The sequence below is a fragment of the Ambystoma mexicanum genome, chromosome 3p (genome assembly GCF_040938575.1).
Source record: "Ambystoma mexicanum isolate Mex_15411 chromosome 3p, UKY_AmexF1_1, whole genome shotgun sequence".
Classification (NCBI taxonomy): domain Eukaryota; kingdom Metazoa; phylum Chordata; class Amphibia; order Caudata; family Ambystomatidae; genus Ambystoma; species Ambystoma mexicanum.
This window is the reverse complement of record NC_090925.1, coordinates 909,306,796-909,328,980: the sequence shown is the minus strand read 5'-3', so window position 1 is coordinate 909,328,980 and position 22,185 is coordinate 909,306,796. Positions and strand designations below refer to the sequence as shown.

Genomic DNA, 22,185 nt, shown 5'->3' with positions numbered 1-22,185 from the left:
AGGCTATTTAAACCACGCCCGAAGAGCAGCACACGCTTCGCGTTATTCTGCATCCAGCAGCGTAACGTTCACCGTGCCATCAGCAGCATCCAGCCTTCTGCCACGGTCCGCCTCGAACCTGGAGCACCTAGAAAGAAGGAAAGAAGCAAAGGTTAGAACAAGAGTATTACCTGATTTCTTACCTGATTCCGGATTCATCGCATCTTCAAACCAGAGGAAAGACTTTGTTTTAAAAGCGTCGCATCGCAACAGCAGCGCCGCGCCATACTCACCGTTCCACGCAGCATTTCTTCGATCCGGCGCTGTCTCCATCTTTACATTTTCACGCCTTGAAACACTTGTGTATAGGCGCATTACAAATGCCATATCATATCATACATCGCCGAATCCCGGCACCTAAGGGGGACAAGAAACAACAAGGTGAGCAGAGAGAACAGAGACAATCTCTTTAGCCGCCATATGCTTACCTGATTTTACCGCCGGAGTTATTATTCATCAGCACGCCACATCTTCTTATGCCGCACCTGTAAGAAAAGGAGAAAGCAGCAAGTTTAACCCTTGGCATTATTTACCGGAACTCTTATCAACTATATACTTACGGCTCTTCGCCAGGACCTTTTGGAGTCAGGATTTGTCTACAACTCTTCCAATATCTTCAGGCCAGTGAAGTAACTGGTAATCAACGCGCCCCTGCATGCTTCGCAGGATGGAGGGCTCATCCTTCAAGAATATAAGGTGAGATTGCTGAGAGGGTACAGAGGTGATTAGTGGGGAGGACAGTGGGGGAGCTATCACTTGAATCCACAAGTGGCTAAATCCATCTCTCCACTTGTAGGAGAATATTGCTACGGGTCAAGCAGACAAGATTAGGAGGGCAGATCCAGTCAGTCATCGCTGCACTACGCATCACGTGGGTAGAGGCCGCAGCAGTCCGGGTCCGACCGACGCCCTTGTGGGAGCCAGGTGAGCGTAACATTGACCTTGGCATCAACGAGAAGTCACATAGCTAGTGGTGTTCTCTGATTAACCTCATTCCCAAGCAAGACCACACTTGGCACTTTTGCATAGACTTCGTTGGCTTAATGAGATCTCCTGATTCAACACCTACCCCATGCCTAAGATCAACAAACTGGTTGAGTGGCTGGGACCAGCATGGTTCATTTCAACATTAGACCTGATGAAAGATTACTGTCATTTACCTCTGGGCGACAATACTGATGCCAAGACAGCCATTCCAACGTCAGATGGCCTGTATGGTTTCACTGTGTTGCCCTTCAGGTTGCATGGAGCACCAGCAACATTCCAACAGTTGATGGACCACATCCTTGCTCTCTATCAAAACTTTGCCAGAGCATATCTGGAAGACATTGTGGGCTACAGGTCCAGCGGGAAAGAACATCTGCAGCATCTTACAGCCATCTGAAATCAACTGAGTAAGGTACATCTAACGGCCAGCCCTGCTAAACGTTACTTAGCCCAGACCTCTGTAACATATTTAGGCTTCCAGGTGGGAAACAGCTGGGTACTTCCTCAGAATGCCAAAGGCCCATCACGAAGAAGGACATAGTAACTTTTTTGAGGCTAGTCGACTATTACCGTTGCTTCATACCCATGTTTCCGAGACTACAGGCCCCCTAACCGACAACGTGAAAAAGGAACAAACACAACATCACTTGGGATGACAAGGCCCAGAAGGTTTTCGACTAGACAGAAAAGGCCTTATGTCAAAGCCCAGTTCTCATTATGCCAACCTTTTCCAAGGAGTTCCTTCTGCAGATGTACGCCTCAACCATATTTCTGGGAGCTGCATTATTGCACGTTGAAAACAGGAAAAGAAGCCCATCACATACATTAGCTGAAAGCTACATCCCAGAGAGATAACCTACCCTATAATCAAACTGGAAGCCCTTGGTATGGTATAAAATGGTCATAAAAATGCCCCGTGTATAGCCTTCAATATTATCTAATGGGACAAAGGTTTAAGTTGGTGGCAGACCATGCTCCTCTAGTTCGAAGTCCAGGAAGAAGAACACTAATACCAGTGACTTACAGCCCTTTCTGTTAAACATTGAACACCAGGCAGGAACAAAACAAGCTAATGTCGACTTCTTCTCCTGGTATACAAAGTCAGATAGATCACAAGGACAGGGGGAAGAAGAGAACCTAAGAGAAAGGGTGGGTGTGTGTGACAAGGCCAGTAACCTGGGCTTGTCCAGAGGGGACTGGAACCCCTATCAGATGGGGTTGGGAAGGCTACCAGGGAGAAATCCAGAGCTAGCCCTAACCCTGGCATCTGAGAGGGCCCCAATTCCTGCCTCCCCTTGTGCCTACCTGTTTCTATGTAGACCACCTTCTTCTAAACTGGCCAGTGCTACTCTGTTTTCTTTAGAGACAGTTCATCCAGTTCAAGAGTCAAGAAGAAACACCAAAGAGAGAAATCAGATTGAGCGCCCCTCATTCATAGTAGGAAAACTGAAACCTATCAGCTACATGGAGTGAAAGAGACACAGAGAGAAGCCGAGACCCCTGGCTTCACCGGTTTACGGCTGAGAAAGAGAGAGAAGTAGGGAAGAGTCACAAGTCTATGCGGCCAATGGACAACCATCGCGGGACCACAGGAAGGCTCCAGCATGTCCGTGCAACGAGACCTGAACCAACTAAACCACCAGAGATTAATGGGGGAGAGGTGTCCACCCTTCCCCAGTAAACTTACCACAGAGACGCATGAAACAAAGCCCTGTAACATAAACATGAATACCTGTCTTTCTGGGCTCACATAGCCATTCCGCAGTAAACCTACACGAGGAAAGTGGGTAAGGCTTAGCCCACGACTTATGACTTTTCATTTCCCATACACACAAACGGGTGGAGAAGACAGTGACAGATTGGCCAGGGAAAGATGACTAATTCCAAGACGGAGCAGGAAATATAAGGAAGGAACAGGAAGCAGTAAGTGTGGGTTATTCAGGTGAGGTTAGAGGTGGGGGTGCAAGATAATCAGGAGACCAGCAGAAGGAAGAAAGGAAAACAAAAGAGGGGATGGCTGGAAAGTTTAGAATTATTCTTAACCTCTGGCATTGCTCTGGGCAACCCTCCAGACTATCGTTCTTCGCTTGACAAGCCATTACAAAAGAGGAAAGACCATATGAAAATCAATGGAACCAGCCCAAACTGCTTGGTCGCAGTCCTTCTGCACGAGAGACCACAAGCATCCCCAGACATGTGTTGGCCTTGTAGGGCCTCATCAGTGAGGAGTAGCTTGGGTCTCTAGGGCCAGCAGGCAAGGGACCCATGTTTGGACATACCTGTCCCCCTGGGGGTGACTAAGCAAAACAAAAGAGGTGATGGCAGGAAGGTTTAGAATGAATCCTAACCTCTGGCATTGCTCTGGGCACCCTCCAGACCCTCATTCTTCGCCTGCCAAGCCATTGCAAAAAAGGAAAGACAAGGGAGAAAGGAGCGTCAGACTGTGGAGGTGATTTCTGGAGTAGGTGAGGTTTTGGCCAGAGAGTGAAAGTGGTGTGAAAGTGGTACTGCTGTATGAGTGTGCGTGTTTGTTTGGTTAGTATCTTCAGAATGGAGTGTCTTTCGAAGGATTGGTGTAAGGAGTGATTGAGAAATTGATGGTACTGAGATAAAGAAGGGTGTTTGCATAGTAGTGGAGATGAGTGTGCAGTAGTGGGGAAGAATGAGTAGTGTGGAGGAGTGAGAGGTAGTGTGGAGGGAGTAGTAGCGAGGAGTAGGAAGTAGTAGAATAGTGGAAGGAGAAATACCATCAAAGGTAGAGGCAAGACCTAGGAGGATTGAAAACATCAAAGGGACAGGAGACTGGTGACCATAGGGTGGTAGAATGGAGGAGAGAAAAGAGTAGGTTGGAAGAGAGAGGAGAGTGAGCATGCTATACAGGAATCTGAATCCAACAGGGTATTTGTAAAACACTATCCCCAAAAACCCTTTAGACAACTAACAACTGGCTAGAGTAGGGAAAGCTAGGAAGTCCCTGAGGGAGCTCAGTGGGATAAGCCCACTGCCTTTAGGTTCTTAGCACAGCTCATATAGAGGGTAACATACTGAGGAAGAAAAAACTGTAGAAGTAGCCTAGGGTTAATGACATCTGTGCTATGGAGGAGGTGCCTACAGACGAAAGAGAGAGGGATGGCTCCAGGGCACACAAAATCTATATTTATAAAAGTGAAAATGCGTGGGTTTGTGGCTTGGCTTACAGTTGTTCCTTATACGATTCCACACTGTGTCACCAAACTGCACCGCATTTAGCATAGTTACTTGTTAGGACGCTCCAGACATTGCTGGCTACATGACATTTGGACACCAAACCCCTTTACCCGGATTGCAGCAAAACACTAAATTTGTTTGTGGGTTTGTGGTTTGGCGGGTTTGGGTTGATTAGATTGAATCAAATTGTTTGTTGGAGAATTGTTTTAATTTTTTTTTGCAGGTACATTTTGCCACATAGATGCGGGGGGGGGCTGAAGCCCCACTTAGCCCCTTTACATTAATGTTATCCCTAAACCCACCCCCCACATATATATCCAACAAAATGCGCAAACAAAGCTGCAATCAATTCTCATTTGACCAATTTGGACGTGCAGTAATCTACCAACACCACTTGGCGAAGCGTTGTTCCTTATACAATTCCACACCGTTTCACCAATCTGCACCAGATTTGCATAGTTACCTGTAATGACCCCCGGGACATTATTGGCTGCATAACATTTGGACAACCCACCGTTATGCCCGGATTTCAGCACCTTCAAAACATCAATGTGGTCATAGAAGGACCGGTCCTCAACCCTAGAATGCACGGTTTCTGGGACATCTGCACCGCAATGTGCAGCAATGAACTGCACCTCGCCAAGGGGAGGCAACAGGTGTGCAGAGTGCACAGTAGGTCCCAGCATGCAGCAGCACACCAACTCTCGCCTGCCCACAACGTCTGCTGCGTGATATGTCAGCCAGCCACACGCGCCCAATCTCCGTGCAATTTACTTCAGAGTGCAAAGCACATCAAGCAATAAGCGAATCGGGAAACAGCAATCTACAGGATCATTGATTTTCAACAATTGATGTGAGTGTTGTCATGTCTGTCCTCGGAACCCATTCAGAGAATGGGTACTTTTTGCTGGTCATCAATAAAACCCCTTGATCCGTCTCTAAGATATGGAGCAATTCTTGTGCCACTTGTGACACTTGGCTTATGAAGAGGGCTTCCCAATGTACGCATATCGCCGTCAAGATCAGTGAGCCAAGTGGATTTTTATATAGGAGGGAACTGGTTACTTTTTCGGACATAGCTTCATAGGGATACATTGAGGGATGTGTGACACATGCCCCATTTTGTGAGAAATTGTATTCGGCTCAGGCTGAAGCCTGACGAATAGCACGGAGGGATGCCTTGTGTTTGATTTTTCACCGAGGAGAGGTGCGTTTCTTAGCCGGGCATATCTTTACAGAACTACATTGAATCGAGGGAGCCCCACTTGGCGCCAAAGTGCCTGACAATTCTTGATTAGCTCTTGCAAAATGTATGCACAACCACTTACCGTGGTCCGCTCAAAAAAAAATACAATGGGCAGATGTGTGAGCCAAGTTGCATGCCACACAAAAATACAGATGTCAATGCCCAGAATGAAAAACAAACGCTTTAGTAAATAAAATACACTTTTGTTAAAATGTTGCTCGAATAAGAAGCTAACTCCAATAAGAAGCTGGCTGAAAAAGAAGCTAACTTCAGCCTCATATGTTTCTGTCAGGGCTGTCAGGCTCCTCTGCCCTTTCTCTGCCCTTCTTTCTCGAGGTGCAGGATTCCACTTTTGAAATATTGCAGTGGGATTGGTTTTGTGGACAATAGAAGAGCTTTCCCTATCTGAAAGCAGGGCGCGTAGGTTCCGTTATTGCACGGATGATATTTGGGAGTTATGCATTGGGAACCAAAAGAGGCCGTGGGAATATTTCTCAAAGTGGCCCCATACTACACATTTTCAGCAAGCCCAACCCTTCTCCAATGGGAACATTTAGAACATTTAGAACTACGACACAAAAGAGGCACAGGGTGCAGAGGCCTACTGGGAAATCTCCAGAGTTCCCTATAGGCCAGCCCACCCCTAGATAGCAGCTGCCTCTTAGACCACATGCTCCACCCCTTGTCCCTCAGCAGCTTCCTAATGGTTACTAAGGGAATGGAAGAGAGGTAAGAGTGGGCGGGGGGTTGAAACCCAATCCCATCCATACAACAAAATAGAGTGTTCTTTTTAGGCAGAGATGTTTTTACGAGAGGGCAAAAGGGGCACTTGCCCCACAAGGCTGCCACGATCTAAAGAGGTAAGATTGCATTATTCTCCAGACTTAAATAGCACGTCAGGATATTTTAATGGTGTGCTGCTGAGGCTCTAAACCTATTGCATGTCTGTTTTGACAAGTATATTCTGCTCTGATCAATTCATCGTGTAATGCTTTCTGTGTTAACATAACAAGACCTAAAACCAAACATATATACAATAATAATAATAATTTTGCATTTATATAGCGCTACGAACCCTCAGGTATCTGAGCGCTGCTTATTATTACCCACGGTGTGTGGTGCTCATTTATCGACCTCAGAAGGATGAAAGGCTGAGTTTGGCCCTGCCGGAATTCGAACCTGCGTCAGGAGGCTCTGCACAGATGCCAAAGCAAGCGTTCTACTCGCTGTGCTATCGGACTTCATCCTGTGCATGTTTCTTGCCAAATTACTTGTGTATCACTATTCATAGACTATCAATTTATGTGGATTGTCCTCTCAAACATTTGGGATGTGGTCCCTATTCTTGCACCACCCCCTTCATTGATAAATTGGAGGTTAGTGTGAGTTTTCCACAACAATGTATTCTTGGTTGTGTTGCATAATCTGATTATGCCTATGTGAAGAAATGAGGTTGGATTAAAATATTTGTATATATGTTTGGTTTTAGGTGATTTGGAACTGTAAACTGTCAAAGACATCCTCCACCAATACTGTGGCGAGAGTGGAAATTGAACCACTCTCGGTTGTTTGGTCCTGAAGAAGGTCGAAAGAATTGTGCGTGATATTAGGTTGCCCTCAACTGACCGAAACATGTGTAGACAGAGTCCACAAAAAAACTGAAGTGGACTGTAAGGCATACCATGAAAGAAGAAATGGTGCCAAACGAATAACATAGTATAGGATATAAGATGGCAAGAGAGATTGTATGGTGGACTGTTCTTTCTTGTACAGACAGAAACATTGGTGAATGGCTGAATGTGATGATATGAGTGTGTATCATGCTAGGTGTTGTAGACAAAATTGATTTCTTATACAGTACCCATGTTGAATTAGTTATATTTGGTGGGATAAGTTTTTGAATAAATCTCGTATGAATAATTGATATTAGAGTGTTTAATCCAACCTCACGTCCCCAGATCCATGTTTCTGTATATGATGCTTTCTGTGTTGACTCTGGTGTACATAGTGTATGTGTGCCTTACGACACAACTCTGTAGCATTCTTTACTTCCTGTGGGAATTATGTTGATCATGTGCAATAGCCAAAGTTAAAATGCATATTGATAAATTGAATGCCACAATGGTTCAGAAGTTAGCTCAGTGTTTTTAGCACTCATTACAGAGATATGTGTTCATATGCAAGATTAGAACAGCACATTCCTGCAAGGCTGGGTGAGCCTTTACTATGTCTGAAGTTTATAAACCCGCTTGCATATGTCCTTGGTTGTGCAGCACAACAGGTGCTTTTATCTGCAATGTACCTGCACCAGATAGGGGTTGCTATAAAAATTAACCTGCTATCCGTACGGTGAAGCTCTAGAAATTGGTTCAGATGGGGTGTTGTAAAATCTAGGCAATCCCCTCCAACAAGGAGCATACACTGTTAATCCAAGAGGTGAATAAGTATCCAAATTCAAGACTGTGGAACCAAAGCGTTCATGCCTGTATGCTGGCTTTGCCAGCAGATCATTCAGTGAGCCTGATCAAATCATCTAATATCTCTTGCATTACTGTGCTGTTTTCTGTGAGGTCTGCCTTCTCGCATATTGGTGGCATCGTTTAGCCCACCACTTGATCTTTCTTCTTATGTAGGCCGTTTGAGTGGAAGGGGTGGTAGACAGAAGAGAGCGGACAGGATGTTGCAGGCATCAGGCAAGCATATTTTATGGTCTGCTCTTTGACACAAAAAATGTTTTTTCTGCACGTTTATAAATTACAATTTCAATAAATATCTAAAAGCCAATGACATGAAAATCAATGTAAAAAAATCCATGATTTTGACTATGAAATCAAGTCGTGGAAGGAAGACAGCAGAGAAAAGTCAGACATGGTCATTGGAAAAAGAAAAATTGGCGGAAGTGGATACTACGATATACCTCGGGATAAGAATCAACAAAAACTGTAACGAACAGGCACACTATACCCTGATTAGAGAAAAACTTACATCTTTGGTCAACCAAGGCATACTTTTACATTGTAAGTATGGAAAATTTTCTCTGATGCCGATAACCTTTTATAAGCAAAAGGTAGTGGCCGTTATCACATATGGAGCCGAGGCACTTCTAGCCTTAAGATGGGCAGTCTGGAACCTGTGCGAATCCTATTTTTGGCGAAAGATCCTGCGTCTTCCAAATTCGTTACCATTGGAACTGATAAGATCGGAACTAAGACTCCAATCCATTACCTCAATCGCGATGTGGAAGTCACTTTCTCTATATAGAAAGTGTATTCTGGATAATCCATCCCAGCCATTTAGAATCCTAGCAAGGCAAGGGGAATCCAGTGGTGATATAATTCTACAAGACTGGAAAATGAGATGTGAGGCAACTCTGAAACACCTGGAGATCTCCGAAGAAACCCTGAAGAACATCCCAGACAAGGCCAAAAGATCAACTCGGGAAAAAGACTGGGAGGAAACATCACGAAACTTATGTCATAACGTTATCTGGGAACGTAAAGCTTTGAACATTCTCCCACCATACCTGAGAAAATTCCCTTCACAGCACTATCGAGGACTGCTAATGCGATGCAGACTCAACATATGGCATTGTAGAGAAATAAAATGGCAAAGAAGGCTTATTGATAAATCAATAGCATACTGCAGATTTTGCAGAAACCAGGAACAACTAGAAACCATAAGACATGTGATGTTAGCCTGCCCAAACTTGACATCGAAACTGCACATGTATATGGGAAACTATACGAGCTGGATCTCGGAGGAGAATGTAGAAGAATATTGGGAAAGACTTATCACAGCCGGGAAAGTGGGTCGAACTCTGAATGCATTCAAATTTGTTGAAATTTTAAAATTGAATCAGGAGGATGAGGATCCTGAAGTGGAAGCCACCCAAAACTAGGTTCAGCCGACTTGAGGACTTGGCCTGGGGGGGTTTATCTACAGAATTCTGAACCTGAACGGAACCTAATTTGGGTGGGTTGCACCTCCCAAGGGAAGAAATGTTAAAGGTTTAACTTTGTCTAACCAATAAAAAAAAATGATAAAACAAAAAAAATTACAATTTCATGAGCCAGTGTGTTGGTAGTATTTAAAGCTTTAGAGTACAAAAGACAAACCCAGATTAAATCTGTTAAATCACATCGATTGATATGCTGGTACTTATAAACTTCCTTTGATGATGGAGAAAATGAAGCTAGAATCATTCTCATTTTGCGTAACACCATTCTATAATATTTTGTTTTTAAAAATGGTCATGTTTGGTAATGTGATTTGTGTACTTTCCAAGTCAGTTGTATAAAATTAGATGATTTTAGTTCATGCTAAGAACTGGAAAACAAAGTGTTCAAATGCAGAAATTGCAGAGTTGGCACAAATCCCAGCTTCACCCCTTAACCAATGTGTGATCCTGGCCATTTAATTTAATCTTGTATTGCCTAACCCCGCAAAAATTGCAAGTCCCAAAACCTTTCAAAATTGTCACCCCTTAACAGTGACTTCCTTCCGAGGGTATGATCTTCATAAAAGCCTCACTCGTGGTTTCACTGGCTTTGGTGTTTCTTCCACTATAATAGTGAGCAGTGATATATTGCACACCACAGGCACTTACATGTTGCTTTGATCGCTAATGGCAACACTATTTGAAAACCATGTCCCTCTTCTAATCCCAGTCTGTCTGGATATTGACACCTTCCTGGTAGCTTCTAATCTGCGTCCACTATCAATGCTAGGACATGTGTAGCTTTCTCTTTCCTTCCAGTTGGTCTGCTCTGTCTTGCTTGAGCACTTTTGTGTTCTGTGAGGCAGCTAATGTGAGTTCTCTGTCTATTCTGGGTTACACGTACCGTTCACACACAGTCCTGCATTAATACTACAGGCTGCTTACCTTCCTGGATGCTATTGATAAAAAGTATCCTGTACCTACACTAGAACAGAAGTAACCTCTTCGTAGACTGGTAATGTTGGTCTTCAAATGCTACTTGTTTATCATTCTGATGAGAGCAATAATGAAGAGGGTAAGGGGACTTAAAGGGAGTAAGCATGCTTATTTTAAGCATATTAACATATAAGTTGTGATCGTGATGAGGGGGTGGGGGGCGTGATCAGATATTCTTGATCACGTAATTTCTTTGGTTTGGTGGAGGGGGCCCCAAAGATGTCGGCGCCCAGGGCCCGAAAAGTGCTTAAGATGGCCCTGTTTTAGGGGTGGAGGGGCCATTAAACAGGTCGGGCCTTTGCCGGTAAGCCAGCAGTATAAGAGGGGCTCCTCTAATGTTGGTTTCGGGGTGCCTGCCTGCTTAAGATCACTTACCTTCCCCCTCCTCTCTCAAGCCAAAGACTGCTTCCGCAAAGACAGAGCAATTCGCGCCTAGAAACACTTGTGTACAGGCGCGTTATAAATGCCACATCATATCAATTTAAAATCACAAATGACCAAAACTAAAGAATGAGTCCGACTTTCTGTTGCAGCCCCAACGTCCAGCCATCAGTGTAAACGCTGGTCATCTCTATTGCTCCTGTCCCTGTTGGAACATATAGCTCGTTGTGTTGGGGGCTTGTTGTCGTGTTCTGTTCGTACAGTGCGGACAACGAATCCAGGAAGGGCAAACATATATATTTTGGGAGGTTGGGAAAATGTGTGCCATTGAAATGACCAAAATTATCAGGAGTGATGTGAAGCAGGGTGAGTAGCATTGTATACAAGGATGATCAGTTGGGTACATTTTTACTATGACCCGTGCACACTGCTGTCTGATTTAGAAGAAAGTGTTTGGGGAGCACACCAGCTGACCTAGCCATTCTAGGATTGACTGGAGAAGTCCTTGTGTGTGCATTGCTTATTAGCACACTTGCAGTGGTGTGCATGGGGGATGAGGGGGGGGGGGGGCAGTTGGACCATTTGATGAAACGGGCTGGAGTTTGTTACTGCCCAGGCTGCTGGTGGTCTCCAAGTCCCACCCTGGTTCTGGTGCCCATGTGAAGTTAGTGCATGGACAAGCAGAAGATGCATGGGAAAATCAAGGAGTGGATCCGCAGCACTGTGACTTAAAGGAAGGGCAGGCAGTGGGGTCCGGTGGTAGCGTTTGGGAACAAGGCCTTTTGGTGCCCGTACAGTAAAGCCACACATGTCTCTTCAGCAGCTCTCCAGGCCTGTGCACACTCCTGGACATGCTTGGCTGTGCACTCACTACCACCAGCTGTCCTGTGCCAGAGGGAGGGAACGCATGAAGTGTGCCTGCCAGAGAAGACAGCAACCGTGCAGACGGGCTGGGGCACCAATGCGCATGCGCGGCCTTAACCTGCATAAGATGACATTACTGGGGAATGTAAGGGTGCACTCTGCACCTAAGGGCAGCAAGTGAGCATGCGAGGTTGCACATGACATGTGCTGACTACGCCATGCAAAAAAGGCCTTCATTCAGAGGTCCAGCCAGGATTCTATGGCATGACAAGGAGGCTCATATTATGCAAACATTCTTTACTACTGACATAAATAGCAGTAAGAAAAAATGTTTTGTTTAACATTAACTTTTTTCATTAATAAAGAGAAAACCACAAAGTTCAAAAGAACACATTGGAAAACTCCCAATCCAAGATGGGGCTAGCCCACAGTCCAACATCCAATCAGGATGAACCCACACCCATAAATGTCCTTTCCTCTAATGGCAACTCCTCTTTCTTTGCTGCTGACGCAACAAGATAAGTCCTTGCTACGCACTCGTCCTTTCTTTAATGTGAAGAGTTTAGTGTTACAGTGTTTCTTGTTTCTATTGTTAAGTGCCTTTTACCTTTAGCGTTCGCTCATTCGAACGTCTTTTGTTATTGTTTGGGAGCCGCTCGGCATGAGGCGTTCTTCGCCACCTCTGTCACGCCTTGAGTCGGCCCCCTTTTCTACGGCCTGCCCGCCTCCCACCCCTCCTTCCCCCGACATTAATATCCAGCCTCGCCTGCTCGGCGAGGGGTGTGCCGCCAAGCACTCCTCGCACCTCCTCCCAGCAGGGGATTGTTTGCGCATGCTCGGCGCACGTGTATTTATTTGATGTGCTTCCCCTCCGCTCGCTTCCGAGCGTTCTAAAAGGATTGGCGTGGTCACGCTTCTTGTGACAGAAGCTATTGTTGAAGCGCTCACCTGCTCGGCGTCGCTTGACTTCGTTTACCTCAAGCTGTACCACGTTGCACACGCGAGTTCGTGAGGGCCTTGCCTTCCTTTTGCATTGTGCCTGTTTTTACAGGTTGTTCCAACGCTGGTTGGTTGTTGGTATATGTATTTACACATCATAACGTTCCACATAATTTAGGTGGAGGTTTGTCAGACCTGCTAGGTCCTTCCTTTTAGTCACAGTGCACTTCGGGTTTGGCTGTGTGTTTTTTCCTATATATTTCTTTGTCATAATGCAGTCTAATAAGGGGTCTGATGCGGTTCCTTATGTGGATGCGAGTACCCAGGTCAGGGTTGCTTCGAAGAAAACAGACAAGCCCAGTGAAGAAGGGGTTATGAGGGGGTTTGGGGACCCTTCAGTAGCTCCTCCTCCTTCAGTCTCAAGAGTGATAAGAGATTCTATGGATTTGGCTCTGGGGAATTTAAATTCTACCCTTGCCTCAGCCTTTGACAGGCTAATAAATACAATTTCGGATTTTCATCCGGGTCCTGTTCAGGGACCTTCGATAGCCCCCAGGAAGTGCACTTCAAAAACCAAGCATTTTCAAGGGCAATTAAGCCCGAATTTAAGTTCATCTTCCCCGGGTTCCCCGGTTAGGCCCCTCAAACGTAAATTTGGTGAAGGGGTGTCCCAGACTTCTGCCCCTATTAGAGTGGTTTCTTCCCCGTTATCATTCCTGAGTCCTCAGAGGATTCTGATTCCCCTCCTAAGAGGAGGAAAAGAAAAGTAGCCGCGCCAGAGGTGTCACAACCGGTTGGGGAACAGTTGTTAGATAGCAGTGGTGTTCTGTTTTTTGAACCCTCCCTAATACAACATCCACGCTCTGCAGAGTGGCGCCCATCAGAGGCAGTATCCTCTTTGCTTCATCATTGGGTTAGAAGGGCTCTCCCCAATGAGGATAGGAGCAAACTGCGCTCAGAATGCCCCCGTCGTGTCATCCCGGATAAGGTGGTGATAACCCCCAGTATTGATCAGTCCATGGTGGCCTTTCTGTCCCAAAGGGGTAAGGATCCTAAAAAGGGGGTGGATGGGGCTCTTCAGACCTGTCAGGATAAACTTCTGGATATATTGGGGCCCTTGACCCAAATTTTCGAATTGGCAGAAGAAGCGGCTGTTCATGAGTCGCAAATTGATATTGAAGCACTCAGAGGCTGGGTTCAGCGCTCAATTTGCCTGCTTGGCAATGCTAACTCATGTATTTCTAAGGAGAGGCGCAAGGCACTATTAAGGAGCATTGATCCCAAACTTCAGGATATGGCGGAGGGGGAGGCTGGTCCCAAAGATCAAGGGAAGCTCTTTGGAGACAAGTTTATAAAGGACCTGTCAGCTTACGTCCATACTTTCACGGCCTTAGACAAGGCCCAGACGAATATTACAAAGGTTTTCGCACCCTGAATTTTTGACAGGGCCGGAAGAGGAAGAGCCCGCTCCTCTGGCCGTTCCTCCTTCAGGGGCTCTGCCAGACCTCAGCAATACACCTCTAGGGGGGGCCCATCATTCCTCCTCTGCTAGGGGAGCACAGACCTTCTATCCCCAAAGAGGAAATCAATGGAGAAGTCGGAGTGGCAGAGGTTCCGGTAGAGCGAGATCCGCTCCAGGTATTGAATCGTCTCGTAAGGGTTTCTTCCCACAGAGGTTTGTGGGGCAGGTTGGTGCGATTTCTTCGGCATTGGAAAAATCTCACAGCAGATCCTTGGGTCTTACAGACAGTGCGGGGGTTTCAGATAGAGTTCTACTCCCCTCTTTGTCAGCTCTTTCCCCCTCCACCTCTGGTGTTCAATCAAGAAAAGCAAAATCTGGTGGATGCGGAGATCCAAGACCTGATTTTCAAGGGTGCGGTGGTCCCGGCCACGTTCAGAGCTTCCCAGTTCCTCAGTACGATTTTTCTGGTCCCAAAGCCCGAGGAGGGTTTCCGTCCGGTGATAAATCTCAAAGCCCTCAACGCCTTTGTGGTTTACCATCATTTCAAAATGGAGGGTATTCATCTTCTGAGAGATACTCTGCTCCCTGGGGATTGGATGGTCAAATTGGATCTCAAGGAAGCGTATCTGGTAGTCCCTGTGCTTCCCCCTCACCAGGAGTTCCTTCAGTTTCATTGGGGGGGTCGCCTTTGGCAATTCGCCTCTCTCCCGTTCGGCCTATCATCAGCCCCGTGGTGTTTCACCAAACTATTGAAACCGGTGATGGCTTTCCTCAGGTCAAAGGGGGTCAGGAGCATAATTTACCTGGACGATATTCTCCTCTTAGCTCAGGATCTCCGAGTCCAACAGGACCAGTTGGATCTCACAATCTCCCTGTTGCAGGATCTAGGGTTTGTTCTAAATGCAAGGAAGTCCATATTTTGTCCTACTCAATGTATCCAATTTCTGGGCTTCGATATCGATTCCAAAGAATGCATCCTTCTTCTCCCGGACTCCAGGCTTTTGAAGATTCGGAAAGAAATCCGCCTCATACTCAGGCTGGGGGTGGTTTCCCTTCGTCAGTTAGCAAGGGTAGTATAGATGTTGTCAGCATCTATTCAAGTGATTTTCCCAGCCCCCCTGCATTACAGGGCGCTTCAACGTCTCAAGGGAAGACACCTGCGCAAGGGCCTGTTTTATGCTCAGAGGGTGAAACTGGATCCAGAGGCCAGATTGGAACTAGTTTGGTGGCTCAAGCATATGAATGCCTGGAATGGCAGGACGATGTTTGGGCCTTCTCCGGATGTAATTCTCGAGTCAGACGCCAGCAGATCCGGCTGAGGGGCCAGAGTAGGTCACATTTCCACAGGGGGGAAATGGTCCAAACAGGAGACTCTACTTCATATAAATTGCCTAGAATTGCTCGCGGGTTCCTTTGATGTCAAGAGCCTGCTCAAGGATCAGGGGAATTGCTTTGTCCTCCTTTGGATGGACAATGTGTCAGGGGTTCGCTATATCAACCATCTGGGGGGGACCCGCTCGAAGGCTCTAGCAGATCTGGCAAGGGAGGTCCGGCACTATTGCCTAGGCAGAAACATTCTGCTTCAGGAAGAGTACCTTCCAGGGTCGAACAATGCTGTAGCAGATTGGAATTCCCGTTATCTTCAGGACAGCAGCGACTGGATGCTGGACAGGAAGATGTTTGCATTGATTCAATCTCTTTGGGGTCCCATTCACATGGACCTCTTTGCCTCCCGACTCAACTGTCAGGTTCCTAGTTCGAGACCAGATCCTCGGGCCCTGGCCACCGATGCGTTTCTTCAAGATTGGTGAATCCATCTTCCCTATGCTTTCCCTCCGTTCGCCATGATAGCCAGGGCTCTGGTGCAAATACGCAGACAACGAGCTTCCTTGGTAATGGTGACCCCTTTCTGGCCTTCTCAGGTTTGGTTTCCCGCTCTCCTAGAACTGGCAGTGGACTTCCCTCACCTCTTGCCGTCTCATCCCCTCCTCCTGACGGACCCGTCGGGTCACCCTCACAACCTGGTCCTTCAGGGACATCTTTCCCTTATGGTTTGGAAGAATTCAGCAAGTCCTGGTGCTTCAGAGGTCTTTCGCAGGACTCTATTGGGGTCATCAGGGATTCCTGGGCAGCCTCCACCAAGGCAAGCTATTCATCAGCATGGGGCCGCTGGGTTAGCTGGTGTTTGGTTAGATGCCTCAATCCCGTTTTTGCTCCTCCAGTAGACATAGTAAACTTTCTGGTAGAATTGTTTAAGGAGGGCAAGGCCTATCGGACAATTAATGGGTTTAGGTCAGCGATTTCGGCTGGCCATGTTCTTGTTAAGGGAGAACCAGTGGGTAAGAATTTCCTGGTCAGGAAGGCTCTTAAATCCACTAGGGTTAAGGTCCCCCCTAAACCTAAGTATTCCGTTTTGTGGGATGTTAGTAGGATTCTGGATTTGTTTGTATCATGGCCTCATAATCAGGATTTATCCCTACAACAGCTTTTTTCAAAGTTAACAATGCTCTTGTGCCTGGTCTCTATTAAGAGGGTGTCGGATATTAGAGCTCTGGATGTGGACAATAAGATTTTCTCGCCACAGGGAGTAACCTTTTTTATTACTAGTGGAACTAAATGTATGATTTCTTCGGTTTCATATCCAGCATTTCCTGAAAATGATAAATTATATATAGTTCATTGTTTGAAATGTTTTGAAGATAGAACTGTGGATTTGCGTTTCCCTGGTACCTCTCCGCTGCTTATTTCATATCGTAGGCTTTATAAGGCAGTGTCCTCTGCTACCCTGGCTAGGTGGGTTAGGTGGATAATGCAGGAATCTGGTATTGACATCTCCTTTTTCGGAGCTCATTCAGTTAGAGGCGCCATGGCCTCTAAGGCCACTCTCCTTGGGGGAGGGTTGGAGCACATTCTCAAAGCAGCTGACTGGTCCAGAGAATCTACTTTTAAAACTTTTTATCATAAACTGATTGATCATGTGGTTTTTAATGTGATGCAAGAGCTTTAAACTTGCATAATATGAGCCGCCTTGTCATGCCATAGAATACCTAATCCCCCGCACTATTGTGAGTGGGGGTTTAGATTCCATTAAAGACAAGGAGGCGAGTATTAAGAGGGTTGTTTTTAACATCTGTCTCCTTTTTTCAGCTTCGGGTTGATTATCTTGGGAGCTTTCTTCGGGAGAGGTTCTTTGGAGACCACGCCTGGATGTTAGCTGGATTATTTCTTTGTTTCCTGGTGGTGTTATGTTTTGCTGTTCAAGCGTCATTGCAGCTTCAGAAGAGGAGTTGCCGTTAGAGGAAAGGACATTTATGAGTGTGGGTTCATCCTGATTGGATGTTGGACTGTGGGCTAGCCCCATCTCGGATTGGGAGTTTTCTAATGTGTTCTTTTGAACTTTGTGTTTTTCTCTTTATTAATGAAAAAAGTTAATGTTAAACAAAAAAAAATGTCTTGCTGCTATTTATCTCAGTAGTAAAGATTGTTGGCATAATACTCGCCTCCTTGTCTTTAATAGAATCTAAACCCCCCCTCACAATAGTGCGGGGGATTAGGTATTGTCTAATATGTAGGGCCTGAAGCTAACGTGGCTGGGCCCTCCATAGGGACATTACCATCTGTACAGATTTTGGCTGGGCCTTGCCCGCTCTGGCCCTTCACTACCTACACCTCTGCCTTAGTTGGCATTGTATGACATAACTGGGGAATTTGAGCATGTATGTGGACTTTAATAGGGTGTTAGGGAGAATTCTCAGAAATGTGCTAATTCCCTTCTACCTTAGAGGCCCCCCAGCTCTTTTACTGGACTTTAGGACTTTTAATTTCTAACCTAGAGAGAGTGAGACCTTTTCCCCACCCTCACGTGTATTTTTCTGTGATTTCGAGTCTGTGCTTCTTTTGTCTTTGGAGTCTGACAAACTCCATAGGCATCATCTTTACATTGTGACACACAGCACCTTCAGTGCAGTGACACAGGGAAGTCTTTCAGATTTCCCAAAGGTTTAAATACCTTCTCTGGGATAAACTACTGTTTCCAAGAGCAGTGAAGTGAAATTGACTTTACTTACATTTTGTAACTTTTAGACCCAACACACACTATCTTACAATAGGGTGCTGGATGGGTTACTTAGTGTCCCCTTTGTCTAGTTTCTCATGTAACAAATTATGTTACCCGTTCTACAATGAATGACTGGTGGCAGTGGTTTACTTTTTACTATCATTGTGAGTTTGTACCGCGGGCTGCGTTCGCAGCTGCAGTATTGCACCCATGGGTGCCCATTTTGTCAAAATGGCCCGGTCTTCTTTTTTCACCTTTTGTTGTTGGAAAGATCCTTCTTGAGATTTACTCTGCACACCACACTAGGGGTGGTCCCTTTGTTTGTTTTGTCTTTAGCGGGATTCACTAGCGAAGCCCGCTTCTGGCTTCAGCATGTCTGGCAGGGGCAGGAAGTGAAGGAGGTGCCCGAAACTCCGTGTTATTAATCCCCTTGGTTACAGGAATGCACCCATAGGTGATTGGCCGGCTGACTGTCCTTGGAGGACAGCCACCCTGCTGTGTGATTGACAGCAAGGCTGCGAATGAATGAGAGAAACCTGCATAAAAGGCAAGGCTTTTTGCTGGGAAGGCAGAGTCCACCACTGGACGAAGGAATCGGAAGAACTTGGAAGAGATGCCTGCTGCAACTCCTGGACTGTTGGTTTGCCCAAGGAAGCCCTGCTGCTGTGCTGAAGCTCTGAATTTGTCTCGACTAGAGATGCCCTGCAACAGATGACTTCTCCCCCTGCGTTGGTGCGGCCAATCAACCCCAAGAGGACCTCATCTGGAAATCCTCTCGGAGCTGGCTGTACTTCCATTGATGCTACAGCAACCGAGTGACAGGGAGAGGAACACCAGACTGAGTGCATCGCTTTTAATTTGGACCCCAGCTCCAGGAAGATCCTCCGTACTCCCTCAAAGCAGGGCTGACCAAGCCTGATCCACCTCAACAGAGTGCTGGACCCCAGATGCAAGGAAAGTCCAGAGTGGTATCCGAGAGACCGCAGTGGTGCAATTTGCTATAAACGCAAGGAGCTGAAACCGCGAAGTGCCGCTGAATTGAAATTTTCCCATTGCTGCCGCTGACCTTCAATTTGCAGTGGAGGAGACCCCAGATGTCCTCCCTCTTGTCCCCATGACTAAGGCCCAGGAACAACAGGATCTGCAGAGCTACACAGGAACAGAGGCGAGCTGGAACCATTTCTTCTAACCAAAGTTACTGTGAAACTGAGGGGACTTACCTCTTGTTGTGTAGCATTTCTTGTTCTCAGTTGAGACTTGTCTTGGTTGCCTTTGCAGAGTTGCTTGCAGCTTTGCCCCTCACAAGCCTCCCAGCTTGTGGCCCTACACTGATTCTACTTTTTCTACAAAGACCTCTAAAACATTGTGCAAGACTTTTTACTTATCTGCAAGAAGTGTTTCAGCTCACCTAGAATGTTGCTCAATTAACATTGGCTAGCCTGGCTCCCTGAAGAACTCTTCTTCACTCTGACTTTGTGCTTTACCTTTCCTCCAGGAAAGGGTTAACTAATTTGCATTGGGGGGTTCAAAAGTACTTACCTGCTTCAGAATATTTGTCTGATCTCTGCTTTATTCTAGAAACCCTTTTCTTTGGCACCAAACTCAGTATTGCTCCAAATGTACCAGTGATGCATTAATGTCCATCATGTCCTGGTTATTTATGTCACCTCAGGGTGTAGGACACATCTGTGTACCATCCCAATGGTTACTTGCTGATTTAGATAAACTAAGAGGTGTATTTTGAAGTGTATTTGTGTGTTACATATATAATTGTTCTCTTCTGAAGAGGGCTTAGTGAACTGACTGTTAAATTAATAATTGTTTAATCAAGAAATCTTGAGTGTAAGAGTTTATTTGGATACTTGTCACTGTGAATCTCTGTGTAAAAACCCTATAGCTCACATTGACCCCTCTTGAGATGAGCCTGGCTGCTCAGCCATGCTACCAACCTGTGTAGTACAGACTTATACCAAAGGTCGGGTTCCTATTGCCAGGAGGACAAGATTGCTGTAGTCTCCCAAAGGGTACTGCACACAATCTTGCCTAACACAGAGTCACCTGCACATTTGAGGCTGCCTCTTACCTATGGCAACTATGCCAGGAATATGAGACAGTAACTGACCCGAGATGATGTTTCTGAGAACATGGAGGCTTCTCTTGGCATGCGCTAGCAGTTTCCGAATATGTCAGAGTGCACCTTGCACTTCATAACTATCCCTGACTTGTGAGGGTATGACAGGCATAAGCTGGCAGTGTGTGCATGCCGCGGGCTATACATGACATTTTATGGGGGCCCCTGGGAATGTTGGGCAGCATTCAGCATAGGACTATAGCTGGGATGTGAGGCTGCAGCGTTCATACAAAGGGAGTTACTACCTCTAGGATGCCCTGCCACATGAAGGCTGTGAGCCTAGTCTGTGTTGTTTCTGCTGGGTGTACCCCTGTCATATTATGACCCAGCCCAAGGCATATCAAGGCTACATACAAGTTAAAACATGGCAGGTAATTAAAATAGTCTTTTGTGCTTTAACGACTATTTGTTATTGCATTTAAAGTAAGATTCGTTTGTTTTGTATTCCACCTTTGATGACACTTCTTGTGATATCAGCAGGATCAAAGGCCATCTGTTGTCACTTCCTGTGATGTAATTGGCCGTGATGTCCCTTCCCAATCTCGGTAGTTTGGCGAATCGACGTCCTTACAGTGTTGGATCACTGTGGGGAAACTGGGAAGGGTGCTCAAGGCTAGTCAAGTACAGAACACCAACATTAGTGGTAGGCCTGGGAGGCGACTTCGGGTGGAGACCCCCAAGAAAGACAGGTTGCCAGGGGTGCACAATGGAAAAAGCGCAACTAAATAGGGCCAGCACAGCTGAGGAACCTCAGAGATGAGGAAGGTATCGGTCTCGGAGGAATACAAGGTGAGCAGCCTCCATTCCAAACACGCGAGCCTTGATAGATAGTAAGCGGGCAAACGTACCAAGAAGCTGTTATAATCAGATTTGTGTGTCTTTGGGCGGTGGGGCACGAGTGAGGGGGCGGGGGGGGGGTGAGAAGTACACATTACAAATAGTTTGTACAGGTGCAAGTGCAGTTTGCACGGTATTAGCACTAGAGCAAAGTTTGCCCTATTTTTAAAAACACTGGGACACATTAAAAAACCATTGCACCTCGACAAGTGCAGTTTGGCATATTAAAAAATTGCCCTAGTGCTCAAAAGATACATTTCTGATACATTTTTGCATCAGGGCAAAGTTTGCTCTAGTACTAATACCATTCTGTATAAACACTAGGGCAAACATTTAGTGAAAATGCATCTTTTTTGCACTAGGTACATTTTGCCCTTGTGCTTTTAATATGCCAAACTGCACTTGCCGAAGTGCAATGGTTTTTTAATGTGTCCCAGTATTTTTAAAAATAGGGCAAACTTTGCCCTCGTGCTAATACGTGCAAACGTTGCACTTTCACCAGTGCAAACATTCTGTAATCTGGCCCCAGGGGGCGACGTGCGCAAAAAAAGGTATTTCCAGCTGAACCCCAACGCCCAGCAGCACAGATGGCAATGCAGTCTGGTTTTGCTCTATATAGATAGGGTTATTAGAAGTTCTATTCAAATAGACCTCGAAATGACACGTTTCTCACAAGCAAATGTGTATTTAATAAACACATGAATGTAAAGAACGCAGCTCTCTGGCGCACATAGCGGTAAGCACGATACACGTGGAGATTAGCGACTGACCTTGGGCCGGTACTCAGAGCTTCCGTGCGGGTGTCCAGCCGCGCCCCTGTTACCCATCTGTCCCCTCCTCTCCTCCACTCAGCCGCCTGCCTCCTCTCATGCCATCCTCCCCCGGGCACTGAGGGCAAACCGTCTCCTGCTGGATCTAGTCCTGTGGGGGCCAGGAGGGGTGCGTGCGGGGGGGGATTTAGGAGCTGGGAACTCAGCCACTTGGAATGAAAAGCGGCGAAAGAAATGAGAGTGAGAGGCATAGGTTTATGATCAAGGCTGGCGGATTAATTTTAACGGTTCATCTTGGAAGCTGTTCGCGGGTCTCTGGGAGGGCGCTTTGG

General features: G+C 46.2%; 1 protein-coding gene across 2 annotated transcripts in view; it reads right to left on the bottom strand.

The window, feature by feature from the left end:
* Positions 1-21,982, bottom strand: part of LOC138581094 (calcium-binding protein 5-like) — a 478,774-nt gene extending 456,792 nt beyond the window's left edge. The window contains exon 1 of one of the 2 annotated variants that reach the window (XM_069652169.1): positions 21,854-21,982. In XM_069652169.1, the coding sequence (XP_069508270.1) occupies positions 21,854-21,910 (57 nt within the window). In that variant the 5' untranslated portion in view covers positions 21,911-21,982. The remainder of the gene's footprint in view (positions 1-21,853) is intronic. The other variant, XM_069652170.1, reaches the window with a different exon arrangement.
* Positions 21,983-22,185: the final 203 nt, after the last annotated feature.